The sequence below is a fragment of the Rhinolophus hipposideros genome, assembly GCF_964194185.1.
Source record: "Rhinolophus hipposideros genome assembly, chromosome: 26".
Classification (NCBI taxonomy): domain Eukaryota; kingdom Metazoa; phylum Chordata; class Mammalia; order Chiroptera; family Rhinolophidae; genus Rhinolophus; species Rhinolophus hipposideros.
Window position 1 is genome coordinate 17,190,857 of NC_138072.1, and position 25,529 is coordinate 17,216,385.

The 25,529-nt window shown below is 34.8% G+C and overlaps 1 protein-coding gene across 10 annotated transcripts in view; it reads left to right on the top strand.

Moving 5' to 3' along the window:
- Positions 1-25,529, top strand: part of AKT3 (AKT serine/threonine kinase 3) — a 254,412-nt gene that overhangs the window by 156,218 nt on the left and 72,665 nt on the right. For all 10 annotated transcript variants that reach the window (XM_081039287.1, XM_081039285.1, XM_081039288.1 and 7 more), the window contains 2 exons: positions 9,810-9,954; positions 17,166-17,297. In XM_081039287.1, the coding sequence (XP_080895413.1) occupies positions 9,810-9,954; positions 17,166-17,297 (277 nt within the window). The remainder of the gene's footprint in view (positions 1-9,809; positions 9,955-17,165; positions 17,298-25,529) is intronic.

Sequence of the window (25,529 nt, forward strand, 5' to 3'; positions counted from 1 at the left end):
TGTTTCCTTGGCTGTGCAGAAGCTTTTTGGTTTGTGGTGGTCCCGCTTGTCTATTGTTGCTTCTGTTGCCAAGAAACCAATGCCAAAACCAATGTTAAGAGGCTTTACCCCTATATTTTATTCATGGAGTTTATAGTTTCAGGTTTTGTGTTTAAGTCTTTGGTATGATGTAAGATAAAGATGCAATTTCATTCTGTTGCATGTGGATATCCAGTTTTCCAAACACCACTTAGTGAAAAGGCAATCCTTTCTGTATTTTGTAGTCTCAGCACTCTTCTTGGAGATCATTTGACCATGTGTGCATAGGTTTATTTCTTGGCTCCCTATTTTCCGTTGGTCCATATGTCTGGCTCTATGCCATCACCATACTGTTTACATTACTGTAGCTTTGTAATGTGTTTCAAAGTCTGACTTTGTTCTTCTTTTCTTCTTTCTCTTGATTTTTTTTTTTTTTTTTTTTTTTTTGCTATTTGGACTCCAGATTAATTTTAGGATTGTTTTTCTATTTCTGCAAAAATGTCATTAGGTTTTGATAGGGATTGTATTCAATCTGTAGATCACTTTGGGTATCATGGGCATTTCAACAATATTAAGTCTTCTAATCTGTGAACACAGGATGTTTTTCTATTTCTTGCTTTCATTTCTGTTTATCAGTGTTTTGTGGTTTTCAGTCTACAAGTCTTTTGCCTCCACTGGCTCCTTGGTTAAGTTTATTTCTAAGTATTTTATTCTTTTTTTTTTTCTTTTTGATGCTATTGTAAATGAGATTGTTTAATTTTCTTTTTGGATGTTTGTTGTCAGTGTATGGAAATAAACCTGAAATGCATGTTAATTTTGTGTCCTGCAACTTTGCTAAATTTGTTTATAAGTTTTAACAGTCTTTTTGTGGAACTTTTGGGGTTTTCTACTCATAAGATCCTGTCATCTGCAGAGATCATTTTACTTCTTTCTGTCTGATTAGCGTGCCTTTTGTTTCTTTTTCTTGACCAGTTACTCTACCTATGACTTTAAGTACTATGTTGAATAGAAATGAAAGGAGTGGGCATCTTTGGCATGGTCTGCTATTAGAGGAAAGCTTTCAGTTTTTCACCACTGAGTATGACATGAGCTGTGGGCTTTTTATGTATATAGACTTTATTGTGTTCAGGTAATTTCTTTCTATTCCTAGTTTGTTGCGTGTTTTTATCATTCAAGAGTGTTAAGTTTCATTAGATGCTTTTTCTGCATCTATTGAGATGGTCATGTAATTTTTTATCCTTCATCCTATTAATATGGCATATCACATTGATTGATTTGCATATGTTGAACCATCCTTGCACCCTGAGGATAAATCCCACTTGATCATGGTGTATGATACTTTATGTGCTCGTGGATTCAGTTTGCTAGTATTTTGTTGAGGATTTTTGCATCAGGAATATTGGCCTGTAGTTTTCTATTCTTGTGGTATCTTTTCTGGCTTTGAGTAAAATTCTAGGGTGATGGCATTTCAGGGTGATGCTGGCCTTATAAAATAAGTTTGGATGTTTTTCCCTCTTCTATTTTTGGAAGAGTTTAAGAAGTATTGGTATTAATTCTTCTTTAAATGTTTGATAGAATTTGCCAATGAAGCCATCTGTTACTGGGGTTTTCTTTGTTGGAAGGTTTTAGACTGCTGATTTAATCTCCTTATTTATTTTTCGTTTTTCAAGCTTTCTACTTTTTCTTAATTCAGTCTTGGTATGTTTTATGTTTCTAGGAATTTACCCATTTATTCCAGGTTATCCAGTTTATTAGCATATACTTGTTCATAGTAGTCTTTTATAATCCTTTTTATTTCTGTGGCATCAGCTGTAAGGTTTCCACTTTCACTTCTGATTTTATTTGAGTTTTCTCCCTTTTTTTCTTAATTATTCTAGCTAAAGTTTTGGCAATTTTGTTGATCTTTTTTGAAAAAATCAACTTAGTTTTATTGATTTTTTTCTATATTTTTCTATTCTGTATTTTGTGTGTTTCTGCTCTAATTTTCATTATTTCCTTCTTTCTGCTACCTGTGAGCTTAGTTACTTATTCTTTTTCTAGTCCCTTGAGGTATAAAGTTAGGTTGTATGTTTGGGATCTTTCTTCTTTCTTGAATGTAGGCATTTACTACTATAAACTTCCCACTGAGTATGTTTTAGTTATACGCCATCAATGTTGGTGTGTTGTATATTTGTTTTCATTTGGCTCAAGGTGTTTCTTTTTTTTTTTTTTAATTTCTCACTTGCTTTCTTCTTGGATCAGTTGGTTGTTCAAGAGTGTTTTAATTTCCGCATATTTGAGGATTTTTCCAGTTTTCCTTCTATTGAATTCTAGTTTCATTCCATTGTGGTTGGAAAAGATAGTTGGTATCATTCATTCTTCTTAAATTTGTTAAGACTTGTTTTATGACCAAATGGGTGATGTCTCCTAGAGAGTGTTCCTTATGCACTTAAGAAGAATGTCGGTTCTGCTGCTGTTGGGTGGAATGATCTGTATATGTCTCTTAGGTTCATTTGATTTATATAGCATTGTTCAAGTCCTCTGTTTCCTTATTGATTTTATGTCTGGATATTCTATGTATTATTAAAAGTAGCATTCTGAAATCTCATATTGTGTTGCTGTCATTTTTCTCCAGTTCTGTCAGTGTTTGTTTCATATATTTGAGAGCTATGATGTTCAGTGCTTAGATATTTATAATTGTTATATCTTCCTGGTGAATTGGCCCTTTTATCACTGACAGTTTTTGATCTAAAGTCTATTTTGTCTGATATAAGTGTGGCCACTTTTGCTGCTTTATTTTGTTCACAATTTTCATGGAATATCTTTTTCCATCTTTGTACTTGAACTATGTGTGCCCTAAAATCTAAAATGAGTCTCTTTGGACAGCATGTCATTGGATTTTTTAAAAATCTACTTAGGTACTCTGTGTTCTTATTGAGTTTAATCCATTTATGTTTAAAATAATTACTGGTAGGTAAGTGCTATTGCCATTTTGGTCATCCTTTTCTGTCTATCTTATTTCTTTATTGTGCTTCTTTTTCTCTTGCTGTGTTTCATTGATTTTTTTTTTTTGTAGTAATGTGCTTTGATTTCTTTCTCATTTTCTTTTGTGTATCTTTTATAGTTATTTTCTTTGTGGTTACGTTGGGGCTTTTATAGAACATCTTAAAGTTAAAACAATCTATTTTAAGCTGATAACACTTCAGCTGCACACAAAATGCTACTCTTTTATTTCAACCCCCGTGCTTTATGTTCTTGATGTCACAAATTATCTTTTTATATTGAGTACCCATTACCATTTTTACAGTTATAGTTTATTATTATATTATATTATTATTCTTTCTTTTATCTTCTATACGAGAATTAAAAGTGATTTACATTCCACTGTTAACAGTATTGCAGTATTCTGTATTTGTCTATACATTTACCTTTACCAGTAAGCTTTATTCATTTATATCTCTTATGCATTTCTGTCCTTTTGTTTCGACTTGCAAGACTCCCTTTAGCCTTTTTTCTAAGGCAAGTTTAGTGGTAATGAATTTCTTCAACTTTGCTTTACCTGAGAAAGTCTTTATTTCTCCTTTACTTTTGAAGGATAGTTTTGCCAGATATTGTATCCTGGGTTGGCAGCTTTTGTCTTTTAACATTTTCAATATATCATCCCACTCCTGTCTAGCCTGCAAGGTTTCTACTGGGAAATCCACTTAAAGAGTTTTATGGGGCCTCCCTTGTAGGTGAGGAGTTGCTTTAATCTTGCTGCTTTCAAAATTACCTCTTTGTGTTTAGCTCTTGACAATGTGATTATAATGTGTCTCAGTGTAGACTTCTTTTGATTCATCCTAGTTGAATCTGGATGTCTGTTCTCTTCCCCAGATTTGGGAACTTTTTGGCCATTATTTTTTCAAATAAGCTTTCTGCCCCTTTCTCCCTCTCTTCTCCTTCTGGAACTCCAATAATGTGTAATGGTCCATTTGATGGACCCCATACATTCCTTAGGCTTTTTAGAATTCATTTTCATTCTTTTTCCTTTTTGCCACTTTACCTGGATAATTTCAAATGACATGTTTTTGAGTTTGCTGATTCTTTCTTTTAGTTTATCAAGACTGTTGTTGAACCTGTTTAGTTAATTTTTAATTCAGTTATTGTGTTTTTAAGCTCCAAAAAACAAAAAAAAAGTGTATATTTTTTTCTTTCTGTCTTTGTTGATATTCTCATTTCGTTCGTGTTTCATTGTACTGAGGTTATTGAATATCTCTCTGATGGTTATTTTTAATTCTGTGTCAGATGAGTGACATACCTCTCTTTAGAGTTAGTTTGTAGAGATATTTTTGTTCTTTCTATTGGGCCATGTTTCTCTGTTTCTTCTGGATCTGTGCCTATAAATCTCCAATTACAGGGACTTGTAGGGGATTTTTGTTGTTTTTAGGTGTGTAATCCCTTGTTCTCTCTAGTGCCTGTTCATGGTACTGCAGATTCTCAGGAGCTACTTCGAGCCCCTTAGGTTTCTTTTGTTCTCAGTACCACCTAGGCTTCTAGCTTATGACGTGTCCCGTCAGCGTTCTGAGTCTCATGAGACAGAAATCAGAATTAAAAGTCATTTACATTCCACTATTAACAGTATTTCAGTCCCTGAAAGTTGAGAATATTGGACACACACTCTTCTCTTCCACTCCTCCCTTACCCCCTGGGGAGAAAGGCTGCTGAGCTTTACCATCCTTCGTACTTACGTCCTCAGGAGCGGCAGCAAGTCACCCAACTCTGCTTTCTTGTCAGTAGCCCTCAGACATCTATAATATACCAGGTCTTGTCAGCGGTTCGAGATAGGCAAGGGAAAATCCAGTTCTTTGGGCACCCTATTGAAATGCTAGAAATTGGATATATGCTCCAGCTCTTTCCCTCCCCAGGGAGAAGCTGCGAGTTACAGGTTTTCTCCTACTAGTTCTGTGCTTAGCTGGGAAGAGGAGCTGTGGTAAGTATGTGCTAATCCAAACTGTCACCTTTGTTCTCTTTGTATCTCTAATTTGTCCTTTACTGTCCATGCTTTGATTAAGGCAAGACAGAAGCCAGTCTCTCAGGCAGCCTCCCAGACAAGTCAGAACATTGGATGTGTGGTCCAGTCTTCTCTTTCCCTCCCCAGTGGGGAGCTGGGAGTTTCTTTCTATCCTTGCCATGCGGAGCCAGGGGAGGGACTGTAGTCATTGAGTGTCACAATCTCCTACCGGCTCTGATGCAGCTGGTTTTGTACTCACCTGGGAGGCAGGAGCCTCTTACCTGATTTTTGGATTTCTCACATGGGAATTAATCCACGTGTTGGTGTAGATTTGAGTTGGTGTTTTCATGGGTGAAAGGAGAATCTCGGGCTTCCTATTCTGCATCTTGCTGATATCTCTAGGGCATTATTTTAGGTAAACTTTAGGTTTTATTTTTAAGATCTAAACAAAATTCCTGTTAGTATTTTGAGTGAACTACCTTAAAATTATAAATTAATTTAGAAAACATCGATACTTTTATAATATTTAGCCTTCAACTATATTACATGCCGTTTATTCTTAGTTAATTCCTTTGGTAGATTTTTTTCTATTTAAAAAAGTTAATAGTAAGCTTATTTGTAGCTATTTCATATTTTTATTGCTGTTATGATCAGGATATTTTTCATTATTTTTCTTATATTTCTTGTATTTAGAAGGAATGCTGTTGGTTTCTGTTTATTATGTAACTAAAACATTTATTCTTTTGCAGGCGTGACATCTACAGATAACATTTTTGCCTCTTCCTTTCTGATCATTTTATCTATTATTTTTCTGGGTTTTTTAGCAGTATTTCATAATTTTTGTGATAGCAGATGTATTTGTTTTTTCTCTGATGTAGTGAATGCACTATTTCAAATAATTCATTCTTAAATATAATTTTTATATGTACTGTATTATGTCATGCAGGAATAGCCACATTACAGGCCCAGGTGATTTTCCTTTCTTACAGCTGGTCACCTGCCTTGTCACTCCCATGGCCCCATCACACTCACACCTACGTGGGTGTGCACATGCACTCCCCTTATGTTACCGCTGTACTGAGCTGCTTATAGTCTCCCAAGTACTAATTCTATGGTGGGTTCTCACATCACCTATGGCTCTTTTTGGCTCTTTCACCCCTATGCCAGGAATACCTTCCCTTGCTTGTCTCTTCCTCTTGCTATTAAGTTTCAGTTCACTTTGTACATCTCCATTCACAAATCACCTCCTTCTTTGGTCACCTTCCCAAATTTACTATTTTTATTAGAACAGCACTGTACTTAGTGCATTGCTGTTCCCGCTTTACCTATAACACGTAGTTAAACTTACTCACAATATCAAGTTTTCCCCTGCCACTGTGAGTTCTTACTACTCCATGGCTTGTTTGTGCTTTAGTAGCATACACATTAGACCTTTTAGTTAAATGTTTGTTTTCAAATAAATGATCAGCTTGTGAAAATTAAGTTTTTGTATTAGTGGTATATATATTTGAAAAATGAATTTATTTGCTTCATAGTGGTATCCGTTTTGTTTTCCAAACTGACTATATTTTCAGCATTACTTAAGAATCAGAAGAGTGGAAATCCTTTTTCAATTAGTGAGACACTTGGGCCCAACACTTTTTAACAATACTTTTTACTTGATTCACCATAATTTAACTACACAGCATATACAGTTGACCCTTGAACAGCACATGTTTGAACTGCAAATTTTTTCAATATATGCTGTAAATGTATTTTCTCTTCCTTATGATTTTCTTAACATTTTCTTTCCTCTAGCTTACTTTATTGGAAGAATACAGTATACAATACACATAAATACAAGATACATATTAATTGACTATGTTATCAGTAAGGCCAACAGTAGGCTATTAGTAGTTAATTTGGGGGTGAATTAAAAGTTATATGCAGGTTTTCAACTATGCAGCGGATTGGTACCCCAACCCCCGCATTGTTCAAGAGTCAACTGTATATGCCTATGTAGTTCAATTATGGTGAGTAGGTAATTTAGGTCCACCTAAGAACTACTAGAAAAACAGGATGAAATGTTTAAAGAATAAGGCTGCCAAGAGCCAGTAAGGGTATGAAGAATTATGGGGCCGAAAGTATACGGAAAAAAGAAACCCAGGGAGATGAGCCCAGTCTTTCACTAAAGGTGCCTACCGATTTTAGAAGCTGTGTCTGAGATGTTGACATTTAGAGTAACTGTCAGAACTGACAGTCACATTCTGGAATCCAGGGCCTGCGGAAGAAAAGGCGTGGTAAATCACTATAGCTTAGTCTGGTACTCTAAGGGAGTATACCCTAGAAGAGAGGGTGAATGAATATAGACTTACCTGTTAAGAATTAAAAACCTGTTAAGAATTAAAATAAATTATTTCAGGCCTTAAATTTGGTTAACATGATCCACTTTTTCTAGGTTCTTAGGAGGCTCTTAAAAGCAAATATAAATAATCTCTAATGGAAGATTATATCTTCCTAGGCCCCAAACTATTTCTTTGCTTTTTCATGTACATTGTTCAAGACTCATCAAAAAATAAACAAGTACACAAAGATACAAGACAATGTGGCTAAAATCACAGAAACAAAACAGACAACAGAATCAGAGTTATAAGGCTCCAAGTGATGGAGTTGTCAGACAGTGATTTAAAAAATTATGATAATGAAAATAAGGCATATCAAAATTTGTGGGATGTAGCTACATGAGTGCTTAGAAGGAAATATATAATCTCAAATGCCTATATTTGAAAAGGAGGAACTTTTCAGGTCAATAATCTATGCTTCTGTCTTAAGAAACTAAAAAAGTGGAGTAAAATTAAACCCAAGACAAACAGAAATAAGGCAACTATAGAGATCAGAAATCAGTGAAGTAGAAAGCAGAAAAATAATAGAGAATAATCAATAAACCAAAGCTAGTTCTTTGAAACCAAAGCTAGTTCTTTGACAACACCTTGGAAGACTGCTAAGAAAAAAACAAAATAGAGAAGACACAATTTACCAGTACTACTCCAAGAAAACAGACAACTTAAGCAGCCCAGTATCAATGAACAGAATGGAGTTAGAAATTAAAACACTTTTACTCAAAGAAAACTCCAAGTCCAGAAGGCTTCATTGGTGTATTCTATTAAATATATAAAGAAATATTACCAATTCTACACAATCTATTTCAGAAAATAATGGAGGAGAGAACACTGCCTAACTTATTTTATAAAGCCATTGTCACCCTCTTTCCAAAGACTAGGCAAAGCTATCATAAGAAGAGAAAACTATACTTGTGAACATAGATGCAAAATTTCTTAACAAAATTTTGACAAATAGAATTTTAAAAATATGTAGCAAGGTAGAACATCATGACCAGATGGAGTTTATCCCAAGAATTCAGGTGCATTAACATCTGAAAATCATTCAGCTAAATTCACTATATTAATAGGATAAAGGAGAAAAACTACATGATCATTTCAACAGCTGCAGAAAAAATATTTGACAAAATTCAGCACCCTTTTATAACAAAAACACTGTTGACTAGAAAGAGAAGGGAACTGCCTCAACTTGAATAAGGGTATCTACAAAAAATGCTACCGCTTACATAAACTTAAAGGTAGAAGGCTGAATGCTTTCTCTGTAAGTTCTGGAACAAAGTAAGAATGTCTCTTCTCACCACTTTTATTTAACATTGTAGTGATGGTATTACAAGGCAAGAAAAGAAATTAAAAAGCAAACAGAAGGGAAGAAGAAGTAAATCTGCCCTTATTTGTAGAAAAAGTGGTTACATGTGTAGAAAACCCAGAAAAATAAAAGTTGCTAGAACTAAGAAATGAATTTAGTAAGGCTGCAGGATACAAGGTCAACAAACAATAAGAAACTGTATTTTCTAAATACTAGCAAGAAAAGTTTGAAAATGAAATTTAAAAAAAATCTCTCCACAATGTCATAAAAGAATAATTAGAAATAAATTCAATTAAAGATGTGCAAAACTTTCTCACAAAAAATTAAAAAACATTGCATTGGGATATTAAAGACCTATATAAATGGAGAGCTATGCCATATTCGTGGATTGGGGACTTAATTTGTTACTATGGCAATTCCTTCCAAATTGATCTATAGATTTAATGCAGTGTCATTTAAATTTCTAATAGACTTTAAGAAATCAACAGGATGATTTTAAAATTTATGTGGACATAAATGATCCTTGATCTGATGGGACAGCTATAAAAAATAAAAGCTTTATACTGGTGCTCAAGAGACTTATTTAAGCTACAATTTATGCCTATCATTTTTTATAAAATGAGACTTACCTATGATCTGGGAACAGTGAAAGGTTTGGGTTTTGAAAACCTTTTCTTATAATAGAACTTCCGTTGGACCACAGTAAAGATCTTGAGTATGTCCATGATGGGCTTAAAATGGCTGAACAAAACATTTAAAAAATGCAGCAAACTCTTGGGGGTCAATTTACTTTATAGATAAGATGTATACAGACATTTAACTGCACTTCTAAAGGGTTTTAACTGAACTTTCTTATAATTCTTTTCTTCTTTTTCCCATTTAACATAGCTCCAAATGAATACTATGACAGACTTTAGGGATGTAATGTTAAATGTCTTTGGGATTAATTTCACCTTGGAGTAAGGGTGAGAGAATATGTTTGTGTGTGTGTGTGTGTGTGTGTGTGTGTTATCTGTTATCCTGGAATAGACTTTCTTTGTATACATTTCACACTTTATAAAAAAGGAAATATTTGAATTATTTACCATCCTTTATTAATAAGAAATTTTGCCTTAAAATTCTTGTTATAATTTTATAGGGAAGAATGGACAGAAGCTATTCAGGCAGTAGCAGACAGACTTCAGAGGCAAGAAGAGGAGAGAATGAACTGTAGTCCGACTTCACAAATTGATAATATAGGGGAGGAAGAGATGGATGCTTCTACAACCCATCACAAAAGAAAGGTAGAAAATAATAACTTACTCGCTCACTTGGCACACTTATGTGTATGGAAGAAATATGTTAAACACTGTCATATGGAAAAAATGGCGGGCAATTACCTTATGTGGGTGTGGTCGGTTTTGGGGTGTGGTCAGTTTTTATTCAGGTGTGTCTGGCATACCTGTCCTTGTTCAAAATCAAATAATTGAACCATCAGTTCATTTCAGTGGTTCAGCACTGAGAGCCTAGTGCTGACAGGGCTTGCTAGGGAATTGTGACTGGTGTGCCATTAGACTACTTTGTAACTTGCATTTTCCCCTTCTGGTTTTTAATACCATTTTATAAATTTGGAAATAAAATATTTTCCCTAATGATTCGGTCCTTTTCCATTTGGCATCCGGTGTGCTTCTGAAAGAAGCAGCGCAAATGGCTCTGGTGTACTTCCTGCTTGGGGCCCCAGCTTCACTAATGTCAGCAGGAAAAGTGAACAATCTTGGAAACAATCATTTTTTATTTTAATGGCTGCCCCTGAGCCAATGAGGGAAACAGACTTTTCCTTCCCTCAGTGCTCCAGAATAATAAGCACCAATTTATATATTTATAAGCATTGTAAATTATGTATTTCAGTGCTGTGGAAAATTGAAAAGCAACTTCCTTATGTAAGAAATGGTATTTTACGGTTAATCTAAAGATGTAAGTGTTCAAATAGATGAACATCCCATTTATCATGTTAGAATATATTTGTTATAATAGATTATAAATTAATCTTCAGGTAGGAAAACACTAATTTTTAAGGTAAGTATCCATGTACTTTCTCGTATTAGCACAGTGTTTCAGAACTCTGGAGTTAGACTGACTGAGTTCAGATCCTTCTTCTATGTGCCAAATGTGTGAACTAGGTGAAGTTATACACTCACAGCTTAGAGTTAATTATCTTTCTCTGAAATTCCAATTCTAATTAGAGTAATATTCTATGCTTGCTCTTAGCCAACTGGCTGAGAACCCTTTGTGTCTTCCTTAAAGATTTATCCTTTTATTTGTTGGTTGAACTGGAGCCCTCTTTTTTTTTTTTTTTAAGTCACCCCCCTTGGTCCTCAGTCATTGCAAAAATAAAAATACAATCTAGCTTTACCCACCTACTCAGAGATAAGAAGGCTTCTTTTCCAAGTGTATGTACACATTACACAATTAACTTGAAATTTAGCTGTGCTTATAATTTAAAATAAGATTCCAATTAATCTTATCTTTTGAATTATAAACTATTCCATTCAATAACAAGTTATACCAGCTATACCCTGTTTAATTCTGTGGAATTCCTGAAATTCTGCTTAATCACAAAGATTAATAATAAAATACTGTTGAGGTAGTTAGAGGTTGAAAGTGGGAGTCTATAACATCCTAACTAGAAATATTGTTATTAATGGATGGGAGAATTTTGGAAAGAACATGGAAATTTACCAGAAGATGCTGAATGGAGACAAAAGATGTAAAAATGGAAAAGTATGGGAGGATTATTTTTTTAAGTCTGGTTATATATAATTACAAAAACATAATACGTTTTCTTCTTTTTACATTTATGGATGTGGATTATCTTAGAATTCATCACCTTCACTAATTAACACTCCTAAGCATTTATTATGAGCTTTTTTGTTCTAGGCTCTAGCAGTACTTTTATATATCTTATCTTATCTAATTCTCATAAGAATCATCTGAGGTAGGTACTGTTATTGTCCCATGTTACAGTTAAGTCATCTGACATTCAGAGAAATTAAATATCTTGTTCAAGCATATAAGGATTTTCAATTATACACTGTACAACTTCAGTGTGCAGCTTCTATTTACTGATTCATATATCTTGAGCCTCACTAACCTCTTTAATTGTTACACTCATAACATAACCAAGTTATATTAGAAACAAAACTATACAGATATTGTCTCCTGTGATTATACTCTATTTCTCAAATTATTATGTCAAACTGTTGGACTTAAACAATGTTTGGATATTACTTAATTTCATCTTATATTAGAGTACTCTTGGAAAAAAATCAGAATTTTAATATTACAGAATAGTGGTAAAAAAATGAGATCTTTGGGTCCTACAGCCTGGGTTCAAGTCCTGGGTCTACCATGTGTGTAGTTGTGTGGAAAGTTTCTTAATCCTTTTGTTCTTTGGTCCCTTCATCTATAAAAGGGAGATAACCATGGTACTTAATTCATATAGTTGTGAGAATTAAAATGAGGGAATACGTGTAAAGTGCTAATACGCTAAGTGCTCACTGAATATTAACTCTTTGTTAGCTAGTATTCTACTCATCCACATAAAGGTAGTTAAAAACGTACACATCTCTTTAAAGCCGGTTCTCTGAGAAGTCTCACTGAAACTGAGTCTGGAAAATGAAAACTTGATAGGAGCACTTTGAATTTGGGGGGTTCATTGTCTTATTTGGCCTGTATCTGATTTCCATTTTTTTTATTTCATTTCATTTAAAATTAAATAGCATAAAATAGTTTTAAATGAACAAGTGTTCAGAAAAAGTTCGATCATTGTACTACTACCTGTTCTATATTACGGTCACTTCCCTAAGAGATGCCAGTGGCTCTAGAACTGCTTGCTTTGTGTGTCTCAGTTATAAACAGGGCTGTAGAAGTTCAGATTAGTTTTCATTTCAGATTGTGAACACAGAGATTCTGAAATAAGAATATCCTTCTCCTAATTTACAGAGCACATTTTCTTGTTCCCTTTTTGAAAATTGAGCAGTAGAATGAAGAGAATGGTCCCTGATGATCGCCTTGCTTAGCGTCGCCTTCACTCGGTCTCTTGCCTGGAGCAGGCAGATGGTCACTTCCCTGAGCGGTGGGGTGTAGCCACAGTATCTGCTCTGCAGGCTAAAATCTCTCTTGCAGAGGGAAAGACACTGAGTGGTGGAGGAAAGAGGCACAGGCCTTGCAACTCGATTTAAGCGCTGTTCTGTGTTTAAATTAAAAGATGTTTCAAAAGGTTTTCTTAGAGGACTCAAGTGCCTACTCATGGCTGTCAAGCTGCCATTCTCCATATCCTGTCAGGGGTGTGAAGAGGCACCGCATAAAGGGATCAACAGCCAACTGAGACTCCATTTTGCTTAATTTTAAGTGACCATGTAGGCCTCTCTGGGAGCAGCTGGTTATCGTCTCACGCTTTTATTGTAAGCCATACCTCCTGTCTTCCCATTGATTCTGACACCAGTTCTTGGAATTTTATTACCTACTGCCTGGCTACAGTAACTCAAAGCAATGGTTAGTTAGCATTGGGAGAAAGAGAGAAGGGAAGAGATGGTGGGACCTGCTGAAATCATGTCCTCTCTCACTGCCTGCTCAGAGAGGGAGGAGTGGCATAATCAGTGTAGGAATTGATGGATTAGATTAGAGTTTCCCTTTCCCTTGGGAAAGAGAACCGAGGAAGTGGGAGGAGGTGTGGGCAGAGAGGTGAACTTGTTGATACTTCCCTCCCCACTCCTGCTTTTTACTTAAGTGTCCTACAGAGCTTTATTTGGTTTAATTCTTGTATTATAAATGTATGTGGAATTTATCTTTTTAAACTAAATTTACTAAAATTTCTGTATTCTTTTCCGAGAGATTCTTTGTATTCCTCTTCAATTATATATTCACATTTTAACCTAATTTTTAGACTAGATGGTCTTTTTTCTAGTGTATGTGATTTGAATATATTTATTGTTTGTTATATATGCACATGTATTCTTAACCTAAAACAGCCACATTGATATGTAGAGATTATGTAAAAGAAAGAGTATAGTTATGTGAAACACTTTCCTAATAAATTCTTAGGATTGGGTTTTGGAGGATTAATTTTTCTGGAAAGTATCTATGCTCTCATTTTTTATTAATATTTTGTATCTTTTCCCTTAACACCATCCAAAAGAGGAAAACATTTTGTAATAGGTTACATTTCATTTGTAAAGACTAGATAATTACTGTGTATACCGCACTGAACATGAGCATTTGGTATCAAAGATATTCTTTAAAATGTTCTGAAGTTTTGTCAATAGATGTGAAATCTGTTTTTGGTTTTATTACGTAGAATGTTTTTTTAAAAACTAATATCAATTTCCATGCAAATTCCTCTTTTTTTAAGATTGACAGTCAGACTGACAGAAGCTGTGAAATTTAGAGTTAAGGCTGTCGTACTTTTAAAAAACCTCCCTGTCCCTAAGAAGTGCAATCCTAAAGGACTATAGTAATATTTTGTAGCTATGTATTGCTTTTTATCTGAAAATTTCAAAAGACAGTTTACAATTTTTACCCCCAAGAATTCAGTTTGAGTTTATGTGATATTTAGTAATAGGACACAGCAAGTATCATTTTCCAGTGCTTTTAGATAAAAAACAAACAAACAAACAAAAAACAATGAAGAGGGTACTGTTCAAATGAAGCTTTAAGCAATAAAATTACATTATGGTTTATTGATGAGAATAACGTCTCTCTCTATTGCCATGGAACAAACTACCCAAGTTTAATGTTTTAAAACAATAACAGTATATTATTTCTCCTCATTTTGTGGTTTGCTTGGGCAGTTCTGCTGGTCTCAAATGTATCTGTCAAACAGCTGCATTCAACAGGCACACAGGCTGGGCTGGAAAAGGCCAGAAAGCTTTTCTCACACGTCTAGCTTCTTGGTTCTCTTTCACATGCTCTGTCTCTGCATGTGGTGCCTCATCTCCCAGGGCCTCTCTCTCCTGCCTGGACTTCCTACAGCGTAAGAGCTGGCTTTTAAGAATGACTCTTTAAGAGGGAGAAAACCTAAGCTGACAGGCGAAGGCTAGGTCTGGAAATGAGACAGTGACACTCTGATCCTATTCTGTTTTCCAAGATGGACACCATGGCAGCCCAGGGAGAGGGAAAGTTGGCTCCACCTCTTAATGAGAAGTGGCATGTGCACACAGGGAGAAGGGGAATTAGTGCCATCCATCTTTGGAGACTACATAGCATCAATGGCTTTCTAGTTCTGTAGTATTCCTTGATTTTAAAATTTATTAATGAAAATGAAATTACCTAGTATTTGTTCAAATGACGCTAGCTTTGTTAACTATTTTCTGTATATTTAGCCCTACTCATTTGATTTTTAGTTGAATTAATAAGTGTACTTTGTTATTTTCCCTGATATCTTTTGCTACTTTTCTTTTGAACTAGAGATATTATTGAATGGCTAAACACATTATAACTTGCAATTTGGGAAAACTATCAAAATTATAGGTTGCAAATAATGTTGAAAATGAACATAAGCATCTGTAAAAATTTTAAGAGTTTTTGTGTATATTTACATGAGGGATTTTGGTCTATAGTTTTCTTTCAATGTTTTTATCTGGTTTTGGTATCATGATAATGATGACCTTGTAGAATAAATTAGGAAGTAATCTCTCCTTTCCAATTCTATGTAGGAGTTTATGTAGAATTGGTATGTTCTTCCTTAAATGTTTATTGAATTCACCAGCAAAACCATCTGGTCCTAGAGTTTTCCTTGTTGAAAGGTATTTTGTTTATTTGTTTGTTTTTTGTTTGTTTGTTTTTTTACCACAATTCAGTTCCTTAATAGACACAGGGCTATTTGAGTTATCTACAGCAGTTCCTCAAATAACTTTTTGTTCATTGTCATTTCACTATAACATTGATGAGATTCTGTAGGATTTCAACTTGTGTTTATATTAGTTAGCCTACGGTAAAAATTGGTTGTGTTATAAGTCATTTCATTTAAAGTCACAGAACCTGTCAACAATGTTAAGTGAGGATTTACTGTATTTGTTCTTCAGTGAGCATTGATAACTTGAGATTTTCAAGGAATTTGTCTATTTCATGTAAGTTGTTGATTTTTGGGGTATAAATCTGTTCATAATATTCCCTTGTGATTCTTTTAATATTTGTAGAATCTGTAGTGATGTCACCTCTCTCTTTCCTGATATTCATAATTTGCATCTTCTGTCTTTATTTTTCTGACCATTTTCACTAGAGGTTTATCAATTTTATTATCTTTTCAAGGGACCAGCTTTTGGTTACATTGATTTTCTCTACTGCTTTTTGTTCTTTTTAAACATTTGATTGATTTCTGCCCTGATATTTATTATTTCATTTCTTCTAATTCTTTTGGGTTTAATTTGCTCTTTTTCTAGTTTCTTAAGATAGAAGCTGAGGTCACTGATTTTCTGACATTAACTTCAGATGGGTGGTAAACAGGAAAAAGTAGTTTCAAAAATCTTCAATAACTTCTCATTGCCTTTAAGATAAAACTCAGATCTTTTCACTTGTTATTCATAAATCCACCTACCTAAACTGAATTTAAATTTAAGATGATAAACTGAGCATACTGATTTACCTCCCCTTGCAGCTAAAAGCCTATTAAAATGATAGTACAGGAATTTTTAAAACGGATAGGTCCACAAAAATGAAAAGCTGGATGTGGGAAGATCATTAGTGGACAAACAATGTGAAAATTTTGGAAGTTTCTGGAAGGATGTTGATAGAACAGGAAAAGCATACATAGAGGGAGTTGTAGAGAGCAAATAGCAGGTCAGCTTGGCAAAATCCTTGGGAATCACTTGATTTAGAAATGGGAATGAGAAATGAAACTAAAAACAGGCAGATTAATTAAAGACATTCTTAGAGCTTCCTGACTTCCTGTTCTGAATTGTATTAATTGCTTTCTCTGAAGTCGTACTGCTATCTGTTTTAGATTTCTTTGCACTGGGCTTCAGGAGATTGTTTTCAATATTTCTTACATACATACCTTTCTCTTTATTGGATTCCATCCTCATTTTACTGGAGTAGATTTTCAAGTATCTCTCTTCAAAAGTACTGTCCCTTTGGATGTATTTGGAAAGCTTTGTGGGGGCATTTTTGAGTATTACATTGTCTGGGGGTAGTAGCACTACTAAATCCTTAAAAACTCAGATCCTTGAAAGTGAGTGAAAATTACTGTTCCCTTTACCCTTGCACTTGATTGGTAATTTGAGTAGCTGAAGAATTCTTGTCAAAATTATTGTCCCCAATATCTGAGAATTGCTTACATGATTTCCAGCACCCAGCATTGCTGCTGAGACAGCCAATGCCAGTCTGATTCTTATTCATTGAAGTGCATAAAAATTGGTAAAATTTGCTTTTGAGTGGATTTTGCGAATATATACATATATGTTTACAAATAAATTGTATCTAATATTTCATATTATATTTTTAAATTTGTATTTTTCAGACAATGAATGATTTTGACTATTTGAAACTACTAGGTAAAGGCACTTTTGGGAAAGTTATTTTGGTTCGAGAGAAAGCAAGTGGGAAATATTATGCTATGAAGATTCTGAAGAAAGAAGTTATTATTGCAAAGGTAACTGAAATTTTTGTTTATGCTCTGCACATGTGTGTGTGCTCAGGCATGCACATGATTAGTGTAGAAATTCCATTACATAACCAAAATGTTGATTGGAGGCTACTACTACAGTAATATCTGTATATTAATATTTATATTAAAGCTTCAAAAGTTTATAATGTTATCAGGCTATTATATAGTGAAACTATTTTATTCCCTTGAGGAGGTATAAATATTTATTGTATATGTGTTTGGGAGAATGTTTTTACTATATATTTGTGACATATATCACTAATTATACTAATGTTATTTTTTAATATTTTCACCCAACATTATGAATTTCTTATTAAATAAGAGTGATTAGAATAACATAGATGATTTGTACCCATAAATTATACAGCTTCTGCACACTGAATGGGAAAGCATCCTTAATAGATTTCAAAATACAGAAATAATGAAACTAAAAGAAATGATAGTCTTTGAAATTCTTTCAGGAGGTCTTACCCTCTCCCCTGTAACTTTATTCATCTTAGACCTATACAAATCATTAACATGTTAATGATGCCAATTATCATTCAGGGTTCTGAATTGAATCCCAATTCTCTCAGTAGAAAAATGGTCCATGCTTTTTGTCTTGGCTTAATTCAACAAGTGACATGTAATATTATTGTTATACTTTATAGGCTACTTTAACTTGCAGTTATTTGCGACAATAGTTTCCTCAACTGGAGTGTGTTGCTCCACACACTTTATGAAGTTATGCTCCCCCATCTTTGTACATTTGTTTCAATCTCAGATCCTTCACAGTCAGTGTCTGGATTTGGAAATAACACTGACCTGAACTCGTACAAGCCCAGGTTCATATCCCAGCTTTGCATGTTATCACCTAATGACCTTTAGCAGCCAGCTTTGGGGGACAGGGGTACTACTCCTTTGGGGACATTTGAAAATGTTTGTGGAGGAGCATATTTGCTCATCACAACGACTGGGTGCTGGGGGACAGTTACCAGCTAGAGGCCAAACATACTAAATGTCCTGCTGCAGGGTCTTTGTGTCTTCATTTGTAAAAATTTTATTTGTGAAAAAAACTATTCCTAGAAAGGAATATTATGAGGATTAGGATATATAAATTATTCAGCATAGTATCTGGGATGTATTATAATTAAACTGGTGTTTTGGGGGGAGTAGTATAGTAGTAGGTTCTGCGCTACATACTAAATGATCCTAAACAAATTACTTAACTTTCCATGCCTTTGTTTCCTCATCTGCAAAGTGAGGATAATAATAGTGACCATCTCCTAGGGTTGTTGTCAGGATTAAATGAATGAAGAAACTTAGTTACATGTTATTAAATAAAATTGAATTAAAATTAAAATAGTGTAAAATAAATATATTATTGTTATAAATATTTGTTGTGATTATTAATATTACCATCTAGTGTGTGTCACATGAGTAAGTATTTCCATTCTGTTTTTCCTTTTATGCATAAGCCTCACTCGCATCCTGTCTTATCTCACTAATTATACTTTTCTGAGTAACTGTACAGAATTGGGTGTATTTCACAACTGATAAAATATTCTGATTGATATAGATCCTTGCTGCTTTCCCCAGCAAATCTATTAATTAATTTCTCGAAGGAAAATACTCATACACTTATTCACAGCAAAATGATTAACAGTGTGACGTTTTAGAGTCTGACAAGACCTGGGGTTTGAATCCTGAGGTGCCCTTCTCAGAGCATCATATCACAGAGCAAATGATGTCCATACACCTTATTACTGTTGACAGTAACCTCCAGCACTTGATTAAACTATTGTCTACCAGGTTTCTCTGTTGTAAAGTTAATGTTTTTCTCTTTGTAATTAATAAATGTCTTACAGGAAATACTCCTTGAGAGTATGCAAGTATCTTTTTCCTTTTTAAACTTTTGCTCACTATTAAACATCGATCAGTGGATATTGTCTACAGTAATTACTACTGTGGTGATTTTCTATTTCCTCATTCTTTATACATTTATTTTTAGTCAAACTAGAAGTTTGTCAATTTTGTTAATCTTTTCCGAGAACCAACTTTTGGTTTCATTGATTTTTCTGTTTTTTTCTATTCTCTTTTTAATTTATTTCTGCTCTAATCTTTATTATTTTCTTCCTTCTGCTACTTTAGATATAGTTTGTTCTTTTTCTAGTTCCTTAAGTTGTAAAATTATGTTGTGGATTTGAGACCTTTTTATTTTTAATGTAAATGTTTAAGGCTATAATTTCTCCTTTGACACTGCTTTTGCTGAGCTCATAAATTTTAGTATGTTGTATTTTTGTTTTCATTTATGTCTCAGTATTTATTAATTTAATTTCCCTTGTGACTTCCTTTTTCATCCATCGAAAATTTAAGAGTGTGTTCTTTAATTTCCACAAACTTGTGAATTTTCCAGTTTTCCTTCTGTTTTTGACTTCTAACTTTATTCCATTTTGGTTGGAGAAGAGACTTGGTATGATATCTGTCTTTTTAAATCAATTGAAAATTAATTTGTGGCATAACATGTATTGTATCTTGCAGTATGTTCCATGTGCACTTGAGAAAAATTGTTGTGAGATAGTTGTGTGTGTCTGTTAGGCCTCGTTCATTTATTGCGTTAAGTCTTCTATTTCCTTGTGTATTTTGTCTGGTTTTTCAATCCCATTATTGAGAGTAGGGTATTGAAGCCTCCAACTATTATTGTACAACTATTTTTCCCCTTTAATTCTGTCCAGTTTTGCTTCATATATTTTGATGGTTTGTTCTTAAGTACATAAATGTTTATGGTTTTATTTCTTCTTACTATATTTATCCTCTTTTAATACATAATGTTTTTCGTCTCATAACCTTTTACTTATTTATTCATTTGGGTCTAATAATGCGATAGCTGCCCCTGCTCTATCAAAATGTTTTATTTTACTGTACTCACCCTTCTTGTGATGATGTGAGATGACAAGATGCCTGTGTGATGAGATGCAGTGAGGTGGAGGCTGTAGGCACTGTGCTATAATGTTAAGCTATATTGACCTTGTGCTGTTGATGATGTGTCAGGAGGCGGATCATCACGCCATGATGATTGACTTTGGATAACTGAAACTGTGGAAAGTGAAACTGCAAATAAGGGGGGACTACTGTAATGTGGTTTGGTGTGGGTTTCTGTGAGTTTACCCTGCTTGGAGTTCATTGAGCTTCTTGGATATTTTTATTTTTGTCTTTTATCGAATTTGGGGACCTTCAGCCCCCCCGCATATATATACGCCTCATATATTCTTTCTGTTTCTTTCCCCTTCTAGAACTCCCACAGAGCTTATGTAGGTCCACTTGATGTTGTCCCACAGATGCCTTAGGCTATGTTTGCTTTTGTTCAATCTTTTTTCTCTTAGTCACTCAGACTCTGTAATTTCAGTTGTCCTATCTTCAAGTTGGGTGATTTTTTTCTTCTGCCTGCTGAAATCTGCTTTGAATCCCTCTAGTGAATTTTCCTTTCCAGTTATTGTACTTTTAAGCTCCAGAAATTCTTTGTGGTTTCTTTCAGTGTCTTCTGTCTCTCTTTTTTAAAAATGTAGATGTTTTGTCATTGGATTAACCTTTGATTTTGCCAGTCCTAAATATTGAACAGCTTATACATGCTCTCAGATTCACTCACTCACTTCACTCACTCACGCTCTCTTTCTCTCTCATTCAAACATCTATAGAATGTGTGCTGCATGCTAGGCACTGTGCTTACCAGCCTAAAATAGAGGTCACATCTTCAGCCTAAAAGAAAGCTCACAATCTGATTGAGATGACCAACACATAAATAGATAATTGCAGTGAAGTGGTAGAACTATGCAAAAATATAGTGGGAACATAAAAGAGGGCTAGCGAGGGTAGCCAGTGATGGGTCAGGGAAGGTTTCCTGGAAGAGGTGGTTTAACCTTAGTCCTTTTTTTTTTTAAATTCAAATATAATTGACGTATAATATTAATTGCAGGTATACAACATAGTGATTCGATATATGTATATATTGTGAAATGATCACTGCAGTAAGTCTGGTTAACATTCATCAACTCATAATTACACTGTTTTTTTCTTGTAATGAGAACTCTTAAGATTTGCTCTTTTAGCAACTTTCAAATGTACTATACAGTATTAGTAACTATAGTTACCATCCTATATATTGTATCCTCAGGATCATTTATTATTTAAAAATTTTTAAGAACCTCCATACTATTTTTTCCATAGTGGTTGCACCGATTTACATTCCCACTAACAGCTGAAGACTTACTATCATCACTTTGTTAATTACTTTCTGTTTTGTAGTTCCTTTGTTCTTTTCTTCCTTTTTGAATTGATGATTATTCATAGTGGTATACTTTGATTCTTTTCTCTTTATCATTTGTGTATCAGTTTTTTGCTTTGTGATTATCATAATGTTCATAACCATTTTACAGTTATAACAGCCTAGTTTAAGCTAATAACAACTTAAGTCCAATTACATAAAAAAGTTCTACACATTTATTTTACTGATGTCCCAATTTACATCTTTCTATGCTATGTATACATTAGCAAAATAATGTAGCTATAGTTTTTTTTTAACACTTTTGTCTTTTAACCTGTATGCTGGGGGTCAAATTAATTTACACACTACTATTACACTACTATTACTGTTACTCTAATAGAATACAGTATTAGTGATTTTGACTATATATTTACCTTTATGAGTGAATTTTATACTTTCATATGTTTTCATGTGACTAATGTGTATCCGTTTATTTTGGCTCAGAGAACTCCCTTTAGCATTTCATGCAAGACAGGTCTACATGTGATAAATTCCCTCAGCTTTTGTTTTTCTGGGAAAATCTTATCTCTTCTTTTTTTTTTCAGCTTTATTGTTAAGTGACATTGATGGAGAATAAAATATAATGAAAAATAGGTGTCATAGTACTTTAGAAACAGGAAAGTAAAAGTAAAAAATATTCTAAGTAAAAATAGGCCTCTGTTAAGAAACACAGCAAAAGGTACAAGGACAGTGAGAAGCACATAGTTCAATTGACTTCTAAATGTCATCAGAGAGGTGGATTGGAAAGAAACCATCAGTCCTCCTATTTTATAATTACACGATAATGAAAGGACCTCACAGTGTGACCCCATTGAGGTTTCTGGGTAGGCAGCTCCCTAAGATGGTCCCAGGGGAGGCCCTGGGCAGGAAGTTGGGTGGAATCTTGAATAGGAACAAAGGAAGGAGTGTTTTATGATTATGCATAAATATGTAAATTCAACCATCAAAATCCACACGGGTCTGAGAATTTCTGGGCCACCTCAGACTATTGCTTTTCTGCAGTCCCTAGTCAGGCCAGCATGGCAATCAGTCATGCAACTACCTATCCAAATTGCCTTTGTCCTGATAATTGGTTGACATTAAGGAAACCAGGGACCAGGAATAATGACACACACTTCTCCAGTGCCCTGTTCAAGTTGGCCAGTTAAAGAAGAAACCATAGTAGATTGCATGTTCCTTGCTCTTTTCACCTCTCCAGAGGCATCTGACTATCCAGAGTGGAGAATACACGTTACTATTTTCCTCTTTATGTCACCCCAACAGTGTCCATCTTGTTTCACTGATGGACTCACTCACTTTGAGCTCCAGTGCTGAGGCAGCAACTCAAAAGGTGCAAGAGACTTACGGGGAGGAACTGAATTGTCTGGCTTCAGGGCAAGGGTTCGAGGGGCAGCTTTCTCACAGATGGATGTGCTGGCAGAAGCCATTGTTCCTTTGTTGAGCCCGCCCCCCACCCAGCCTGCACATTTCTGAGCCTCCATCAACCATTATGGAATGCCTCACTGAGATAAAATTTCAGCAAACATTTGAAGGATGTGAGGAAGCAAGCCATTTGAGTATTTGGGAGGAAGGAAGAATATTCCAGATAGAGGGAATCACAGTTGAAAAGGGACTGAGGAAGCAGCATACTTAGCAGGATCCCAGAATAGCTAGGAGTCTAGCATGGCTTGTGTAGAGTAAGAATAGTGTACGATTATTTAGGTACTTGTAGATGTTGTAAGGATTCTGAATGAAGTAGGAAGCCATTGGAAATTTTTAAGCGGTATAATAACATGATCTGATTTTTGTTTTAATGGTATAACTTTGGCTGCAGTATTGAGAATAAACTGTGGGTTGGAGTCAGGGAGCTTGTTAGGAATTAATTGCAATAATCCAGATAATTGATGATAGTGGCTTGCAGTAGGACAGTAGTCGTGGAGGTGGTGAGACATAATCAGATCTTGGGTATATTCTGATGAAGAGCCAACAGGACTGCCTGACAGATTGAATGTAGGGTATGAGCGAAAGAAAAGAGTTGAGGATGACTGCCAGGTTTTGGGCCTGAGCAACTGGAAGGACTGTAGCCATTTACTGTGAGGGAGATGATATTTTCTCTGTGGGAGAAACAAGCTTTTAAATGGCAGATTAGAAATTAGATTTTGGATATGTTACATTTGATATTTTCTGTTAGATACTCAAGTTGAAGTCATCTATTAAATATCTATGTCAACTAGGCATTTCTGGAGTTTAGGGAAGAAGTCTGGATTTGAGAAGTCCCAAGTTTGGAAGTCTGTCACCATGTACACTGAGCCACCGTCTGAATGAAGTCACCAAGGTAATGAGTGTACCTAGAGAACAGAAGAAATCTGAGGAGTGAGTCCTGGGGGCACTCATAGAAAAAAAGATTCAGAGATAATGAACCAGAAAAAGACTGAGAAAAGGTGACCATGAAAGAGGAGGAAAATTAAGAGATTGTGATGTCCTGGAAACCATGTTTTTAGGAGAAATGAGTCATCAAATTGTCAAATATTATTAATGACTTCTCTTCTGAGTAGGATGTAAGATCACATTTTGAAAGTGGGAGGGAATGAGGTTGAGATAAACGAGACAAGTTAATGAAAAGCTTCTGGATTTGAAATCAGATAGATCTGGGTTCCAACCCCAGCTCAATAGCTTAACAAGGGAAGGTCACCTGGCAGGGTTGTGTGTACATTTCAGCATAAATACCGAGCATTCTAGGAGAAAGTTTTTTTTTTTTTTTTTTTTTTTCTGAAAAGAAAACATGATTTTAAGTACTCATATCTTACTATTTTTCTAAATGTCAGAGTTCTCGGTCAGACTTGAAAACACTTTAAAACAAGTCCTTGGCAACCTCCAAATTATTCTTGGTGACCTTGATATCCTTCTGGCCATAATCTTGGGACCAGAAGGGCATACAAAAAAAGTCACCTTCACTAGGAGAAAGTTTTGAAACAACCATATGAGGAATGGAAGAGTGATCTCAGTAGGGATGAGTGAAAGAATCCTCACAAGATTCAGCTGAGATCGGAGAGGGGCTTATCAGCATGCTAGTCAGTATGTTTACGGGATTTCCGCCTCCTTTTCATGTGGAATATAGAGGTGAGAATGTAGAGATTGATTTATTCCAATACGGGAATTGGAAGGGGCTGAGGGAAAGAAGGGAATGTAGTAAAGGGCAATAGAGACACGCGCCATACTCTGCAATTTAAGACAGCCTAGCTTCTGAAGTGATTACATCATGGTTGCAGTCAAAGGAGTCCATGCAGCCCTCCATCCAAGTCATAATTTGGAAAAGGACCGTCAAGAACAAAGTATCAAATGACAACACTTGAGAAAAGTGATGTAGTGTTTAGACAACAGAGAACAATTGCGCTTTCATTTTTCTTCATCAAGGTGAAAAAAATCTTCAAAAAAAGAGAATAGAAATAGAAATCAAGGACCAGTGAGAAGACAGTGTGACAAATGGAAAGTGCGAGAAGTAGTGGAAGTCTTCATCTGGACAATGCCCAAGTTTTCAAAAATGGGGAAAGTTAGAACCCCAAATTTAGAGCTTGATTAGTGTGCTATCTTTCCTATGGGGAACAAAAATATACATTGTGAACATACGGCTTATTAAGATAGAGAACAAGTAAATAATGACCACTGATGTCATTGTGGTGTAATTAAGAATAAGTATGCCAAAGTAGTAGGTTGGTGCAAATGTAATTGCGGTTTAAAAGGTTAAAAATAATTGCCAAAACTGCAATTACTTTTGCACCAACCTACTAAAAGCTTCTACCCTCTTCTCTGTTTTCCCACCTGCTCCATCTCCTCCACTAGGTATCATTTATTCCTGTCAATGGATGAAGGAAATGCTTTAGACAGAATGTACATTGATTTGAGCTAGCTTCTGATAGAGTCAGTCATGATAGCCGTGT